The sequence below is a fragment of the Corvus hawaiiensis genome, chromosome 16 (genome assembly GCF_020740725.1).
Source record: "Corvus hawaiiensis isolate bCorHaw1 chromosome 16, bCorHaw1.pri.cur, whole genome shotgun sequence".
NCBI classification, from domain to species: domain Eukaryota; kingdom Metazoa; phylum Chordata; class Aves; order Passeriformes; family Corvidae; genus Corvus; species Corvus hawaiiensis.
The window spans coordinates 10303175-10310653 of record NC_063228.1 but is presented as its reverse complement, the minus strand read 5'-3'; the positions used below and the strand labels follow the sequence as shown (position 1 = coordinate 10310653).

The window sequence follows — 7479 nt, the reverse complement described above, 5'->3', positions numbered from 1 at the left end:
AAGAGATCTTTGTGATGCAATTATAGCTCTTGCATTTAATTTTAAAAAGATAATTACTGTTATTTAATAAAACTGTCTGTAGAAAAGTCAATCTTTCCCCTGGAAATTGATTTCAGTGGAGCTAAAATTTTTACTACAGATGTTTGGATGTTCTGATATGCAATCTAATATGGTCACAATTTCATTTTTTTCCACAATAAGTGTAAATGTGACCAGAACAGATTTACTGAGAGAAATAATGGGTCTGCGGTATCCTCTGTATCTCTTTAAGACTGATGACTGGATTTACCATTCTTCTATGTGACTGGGAGCTACAAAGAATAACTGAAATTAAGAGTAACTGAGACTAAAATGACAACAGAAAGGTGATCCTACTTTGCGTTGCTAATATTGTGAAGAAGAACAGAATGAAAGAAACTGGGCAAATGGGGATTGTGGCACAGTTATTTGCTTTATTCTGTTTGCCTTGTATTCCATCTTCACAGTGTATCTGCTCCTCTCATAGCTGAAGACTATAGAGTAATTGTTTTGCTATGCACAATCATCTATGATTCTTGTCTTCAATAGCTACATCCAAAGCATGTCACTGAGCTGCAGACAGAGGGGAAATACTTCTGGTATGTGGCTAACTCAGCCATCTGTCAGTCAGTTTATATTCTCACTCTTTGGCCTTTCCTGCTTTGCCCTACTTGAGCAGTGGTTTGTGTGGGAGAAGTTGGGCTTCTCTTTATGCTTCCTGCTGGTCCGTGTTTCTGTTATTCCATGGTGACACAAGGAGCAAATTGGACTAGGGTGTTGCAAATTTTGCTGCTGTACTGGGAAACAGCTGTGGAGGAAAACTACAGATCCAGTGACAGGATCTGAGTTATGCAGAAGTATGACAACAGACAAGTCAGAGGCGATGACATGGGCAGTTGTCAGCTTACACTTTGCACCGAAAGCCATGTAGAGTCCAAATTAAATCCCTGTTACTCTGCCTTTGTCTCAAGTCAGTGGAATCAATGAATACATGCATTGCTCACACAGCTATTGGCACTGTGAATGGAGAGGGCAGGAGAGTCAGGGCCTGAATGCCAGCCCAGCACAAGAGAAAGAGCTGACCCTGGATCTGAGGAAAAGGTTCAGGAGATGGATGTGCTGTTCAGCAGAGGATTCAGTATGAACTGGGTGAAGAGTATTGATGGCTAGATACGGGCAGCATATTGCCCTAGGGGACACTTTTTTTCTTGTCTGTTGAAAATAGCATCAGTGCTGACTGCAGCTGAAGCCTCACTTCTTGTAAATGACTTCAATCATAACAGAATTAGTGTGACCACAGCCTCAGAGCGGGACGGCCCTGCTTCGCGTTCAACAAGCTCCTCCTCCTGAGCATTCAGTAGCTCTCCACAGCTTAAATAAGCAGCTTTCTGAACATCTACAGGTCTATTAATTGGCTCTGCTCGTTAGCAAGTGCTTTACAGCTGCTGCATTGTATGTAATTTAACCTACTCTGACAGTAAAGGTGTTTCAGTCTGAAAGGCGAGGAGGCCTCAAGCCCTTCGGCCTGTGGAGTCCCAGGAGCAGGGTTGGGTCCAGCAGGGCCCTGCTCAGAGCCCACCCTGCTGCTCTGGGGGACACAGGGTCCTGTGGATGATACAGCCATGCTGCAAATGGTATTATTTTAAAGCTGTCCCGTCCCCACTGTAAATATTGCAGCCTTTTCAAAAATGGGGCTTTGCTGTGCTCCTCAGAATGGCTCAAATTCTCCCATAGTCCTTTAACAGATTGGCTGTTTACTTCACTTTTCGGCCGCAGTCAAAAGGTCAGAGGAAGGAGCTGGGCGAGAGGGGAAGGGACTGGAATCACCACTCTTCATGTACTGTTTAGCAGGAGGGATTAAAATCTCTTGTGTGTTTCTATTGCTTTAGGGGCAGAGTACTGCGAATTCCCTGTTTGACCTTGCTGGTGCTTTAATAAAGCTGAGGATGAGAGATTTGACAGCTGAAATTACTACAAAAATCTTCAGGAGATTCCTGCTGTGCTCTTCAGATGTGACACCACCCTTAAATCAGTGTACACAGGTGAACTGACATTTTAGAGAGCCCTTCATTTGCTCTTACAGAGGGAAATTCAGAGTGACATTGTGAACACACATACTGTGGTTAGGATTTCCTTGTTGCTTTGGAGCAACCTACATATATCTACTAGAAGGAGGATCTGCCTGGCCACTGTATTGTATGCTGGGGAGAGAGAGAAAGAGAAGGAAAGGAAGGGGAAGAAAAATAAGGCAGGTAAAGATAATGTAATTTAAAAATACAAGTCAGCTTTGTCTCCTCTTTACTTAAGAGACATTTTATAGAATTCTGACCTTCTTGTCCTTATTAATAGTTTTGGTTATATTTTTTTCTGAGCTATTCCGTATTTGCATTTCATATTAAAGACAAAATGAAGATACTTAGGCATCTCATGTGGGAGGATATGGCTTATTTCTGCTAAACTTATTCTAAAGCAATAGAAGAGAGAGAGAAAGGAAATAGGTTTGTTTCTGCCAGGAAGAAAATGAAATGGGCTCAACCCTTACGTTTTTCATTCCAGGCCTCTCAGTGGAAGCCCCTTCCTGTATATCTAGATCTAGTTTTGCTTGGTTTTACCAGAGGTAGCAGAGAACCTCCTAAATTATTACATTGTGCTTGTTCTACCACTAATGCTGTCATGTGGACAGTCTTCTGTGTAGCAGGGCAAGAGCCATTAATTTGGGGCCTGAAGGGTTAAAAGATATTAGTGGGGAGCTGGAAAAAAAACAATATGGGAAAGGGATAAAAATCTCTGCTGACAGCAAACCAGTTTGGCAGCCTTCACCCTACAAAGACTTTTTTTTCCAATTTAAGAGTGCTATTCACATTCAGGCAGCAGCTTTGCTCCTGTCTTCTATCTGCTGCATAGAACAGCATTCACTACCTCCCAAATTTATATCCTTGCAGCTTCTGTGGGAAAATGCATCATTTGGCAACTAATTCCAGCTTTAGAATTAAGCAGAAATGCTGTCTGCTGTTTTAGGACTGATCCAAAGAGCATTTTTAGGGAAACAACACACCAGAAACTCACATGATACTGCCTGTGTGTTCTTTTTCCCTTTTTTCACAATGTCCAGTCCACTGAGTGATCCTTAGTCATGTCTGAGGAGGAAACCTACTTATTCCAAAGAAACATCAATGAAGTAAGAGCTGATTTGGTAAATATTAAACAAATGATTCGGTAAGGATCACTACAGAACATACACTCAGTGTTGCCTAAAAGTAGTGGCTTAATCTTTAAAAGGAATGTGAATTACAGCAGGGGGAGAGACCTTTTATCTCCCAGACTCTGAAGATTACTTCATTTACTGCTTGCAGTTCCTGTAAGCACTGTAGATCTGAGCTGATAGAGTACATTTCTGTGAAAGACTCTGTGCCTTCTTTGAAGTGATTTGGTTCAGCTGGTTTTCTAAGTCAGCTTTTCATGGATTTCAGGAAATGCTCGAGGGAGGGGAGAATCACTTTCTCATAATGCAGGTGACATTTTGCCAAATCAGGCATCTCAAGTCATTCACAGTTGCAGTTCTGGAGGCACTGTTTCTGCATTTCATGAGCAGATGGAAACAGAACAGTCTAATGTAGTTTAGCTTTCTCTGAATGCAGTTTAGCCACTAGAAATTACAGCTGCAAATGTAGAGGCTTATGCTCTCTGGATCCTGTCATGGAGCTAAGTCATAGACTCTTTTAACATGTCAAATTGTGCTCTGTAGATCAGGAGGAATTTAAGATGAGAAACATCTTTTTAGGTCTGAGGATGTCTACACCTTTGTCCTTTTGTGTATGCCAATTTTCAAAGAGAACTAAGCTATCCTTTCCCCAATGCACCACAATGATACAGTGTTCACAGACTTTTAAAGTGTGTGAAGAGCATTTCTGGATAGTTTTATTTTTCCCCACCGAGGTTCATAGGGTTTGGTTATGTCAGACAGCAACCTCTTCTAGCTTAGGGCTTTGTACCTTTCAACAGAAGTAAGTCAAACCATAGTTGGTGCAGTTTGCTCAGCCAAAGGTTTGATTTACTCTATCAAAAACTATGCATCACTGCAGTCTCAATACATTGTCCCTGCTCTCATGGATTTAGGAGAGAGATGGATTCCTGGGCAGATTCACCCTGAGTATATTTTCTACTGCTTGTACCTTTCTGTTGTAGGCTTTTGCAGGCAGGAATCCCCTGCCTGCTGGACTAGCACTAAGACGAATTTGATAGGGCAAAGAAGCAGGACCACGTGGAGACCTGTCTGCAATTACACACTCAGTTACGCAATTTGACTGTCAGCAGGATAGGTGCCAGAGCCTTTAAACTAAAACCAGAGATGCTATTTTTTTTAAAAACTGTGACAATAAAGTTTATTATGTTAATATCATTAAAAATATTATAAAATAATAAAATATTCTGCTTGGCAGAAAAATTATGCCAGGGTTTTAAAACCCCAGGTTTGTGCAAACAGTTTTTGTAAACATAAGAAGTCAAGTGTTCAGGTTCCATCACAAAATACAGTAAATTGCTACAAAAATAAGTTTGCTCACTGTCAAACATATTTAAAAACCCAGGAAGCTGGATTTCGTTACACATCTCTAATGGTTCCCTATACAGTTAATGCTGCACTTATATCTGAAATGGGAAGGATTTCAGATAGTCTTTTAAAACAGGATTGAGTGGAATCTGATTTAAGTTCTCTCTTCCAAAAGTCTTCACGATGCTTTTCCGGCAGAGCTCCTGCAGTGGCTGCACCCGGACTTTGCGCAGGGGGGTAACCAGTACCTTCCTCGGGGAGCTTACGTAATGTTCCAGCAGCTTAAAAAGACAGTCAAAAGTCTCTTTGCTGCCATCCAGGCTGAAACGCCCAGTCTGAAAGTTAATCCGGATACTGGTGGGCCCAGTTGCAGTCTTAACACTGATAGCAAAGAAGCAATTCTTTTGTGTGCTGTCCCTGATGAGGAAGGTACCCTCGGGCTCAGACTTCAGCTTCTCGTGGGCAGCACTGACAGTCAGAGGCCCCCAGTAGAAGCCACAGGCATCCAACAGGCTGCTGGCTCGAGTGATGCTACTGAAATCCGCTTGGGAGCGAAAGGTTCGGAAGTGTGTGTTGCCCTGTGCCTGCACAGTGCCGGGCCGGCCGGGGCCCTGGAAGCCTCGTGCCTGTGAGTGATCTCGTGCAGGAGGGTCAAGAAGCCGTCTTGGGTCTGCTCCAAGTGCATTATCTGCTGACACCTTGCTGTGCGCTACCATCCTACAGCCGAGAGCAGCGGATGCGGTCTTCCATAGCGTCAGCAGCTACGGCAGGGCGGCCTTCCAGCAGCTATTCTGAAATGCCAAGGAGAGACACCATGTGAGACAAATCCCCAGGAACAAACGGCTGCAATCGCTGAATGACCAACTCTTCCATTGATACACCTCCCACCCATTATAAAATAATAAAATATTCATTTTCCAATTTACACCAGGTAAACAACTGCTCGCTTTCTGACAAGATTAGCAGTCTATCAACTATGGCAAAGTCCAAAGCTCCAAAAATATTTAGCAGGGATCGTTAACAGCTACAGAAGATAATACAGTTTCCCTTCTGTGAGCCACTTTCAGGGCCAAGCAACTCAAACGACTGCTTTATGAGAAGTTCTCATGTACACTGTCTCCCATTCTCAAGTTTTTACAGAAGAAATCAACAAGGTTTTACAACTGAATTATCAATTTTTCTTTCCCCAACTATGATGTCAGAACTCAGCAGACAATGTTGTTATTTGTTGCATTGTGTTAAAAAAAGAAAGTGGGTGAAGGCTGTGTTTCCAGATAATTGGGGAAGAGAGTGAGGTGAGGTGCCATTGTACGACTGAAGTGTAACTTGTAGAGGCAGCCTGTAACACGGTCAATTTACACAGTAATCCCAAAACTTCTTTCCTCTCTCCTGTTAACCTGAGGCTCAGCCATAAAAGGCAATTTCCATTCCCCCAAGTTTCCCTCGGGACAGCAATGCTACAACCTACTAGCTTATACAAATCAACCTCTGTGAACCCTTAAAGCATTACTCCGCAGTCTCTCTCTCTCTCTTTTGTATTACATGCACTTTAAGTGGTCCAATCTAAATTGCTTCCTATTGATATATCTTTCAGCATGAGGGACTAAATTCATCCCTCGTGTTACTTCAAAGGAATTAGCAGTGCTGCACCAGGAATGAGTTTGGCCTGAAATGTCTGCCTCTGACAGTGTGGTTCAATACATCTCCGCTGGTTGCCTTGACCTTACTGGCAAGCATAGATTTTAGGATTTATCCCTATAGTCAGATATAGATCTGCAGCAGCAGCTTGTTGAGAAACCTTGAAGGATTCTCAGAAATTAATCCCTCAGCCGTCTCACAGTTCAGGGTAACATGCTAATGAGGATTTCAAAGAAAGCATGCCGCCGGATTCCTGTCTGTGCTAATTTAACAATTTGATGTTTGGTTTCATTTAGGTCTTATTACCTCCTCAAGCAGCTACGAGGGTTATAAAATCCTTAAGCTGGCAAGAAACAGGCTGAAAGTAGCATTGGGCTTGCTTTGCGCAGCAGAAGGAAACTGATGCCAGTTTTTCCAATTACTGGGCCAGGATTATCACCCAGTATTTAAAGTTAAAAATTCAGTTTCAGGACACCCTGGGGAGAAATAAGCACTAAGCCCGAGATCTAAAAATCAAAGGGCTCTCTAGCAGAAGCCGTAGGGAGCCAAGCGAGAGCTTGCAGTGCCTTTCCAAAGGGCACAGAACAAACAGGGGACATGCAAGTCTTCGGAGCCCGAAAACCAGCGCAGGAATCTGGGGCAAGGGTGCCAGACTGAGGCGGAGCGGAGCCTTCGGCGGGGTCCGGGGCCCGGCCCGGTTCGACCCGGCTGGTCCCGGCGGCGGCGGGGCCGTGCGGGCACTGCGGGCCCGGGGCTGCCCCGGCTCCCACCGCCGGCGTGGGGCCCTGCAAGCCCCGCTGCGTGTTCGGTTTAGTGCTTATCCCACTGTTTTACACCAGGCACGACAGGTCTGTCTGAGCACGGACATTGAGCCAAAAAGGAGGGGGAAAAAATACTTAAAAAAAAAAAGAATTTAAAGGGCAAAGACCCCCGAAATCACCACGCTCTTGCACATCTGTCAGGGCTCCTCCTAAATCTGATCTCATCGGACTGCGGCGCCCGAGCCTTTCGGTGCACGTCGCGGTTCGCGAGGACCCCCCGGGAAAGAGACCCTCCCTTACCTCGGGGCGCCGCGAGTGGGGGCCGTCCCCGGAGGGCAGCACACGCTGCCAGTCCCAATCCTGCTGCTAGTCCTGGTCCTGGCCCCGGCGGCCGGCCGAGCATCCTCCGGCGGGGGCCCTGCCTGGCGCCGCGGCGAGCCGGGGCTGCCGCGGGGCGGGCGGGGGGGCGGGCGAGCGGCACTTCCAGCGCTCTGGGGCTGCACATCGTCCCGG

At 45.1% G+C, this 7479-nt stretch overlaps 1 protein-coding gene across 1 annotated transcript; it reads right to left on the bottom strand.

Annotated features, from left to right (window-relative positions):
* Nucleotides 1–4364: 4364 nt before the first annotated feature.
* On the bottom strand, nucleotides 4365–7421 carry SOCS1 (suppressor of cytokine signaling 1). The gene is made up of 2 exons (XM_048321394.1): nucleotides 7267–7421; nucleotides 4365–5358 (listed from the first exon to the last, which is right to left on the bottom strand). Exon 2 carries the CDS (start codon nucleotides 5281–5283, stop codon nucleotides 4660–4662), a length of 624 nt encoding a protein of 207 aa, XP_048177351.1. The 5' UTR covers nucleotides 5284–5358; nucleotides 7267–7421; the 3' UTR covers nucleotides 4365–4659.
* Nucleotides 7422–7479: the final 58 nt, after the last annotated feature.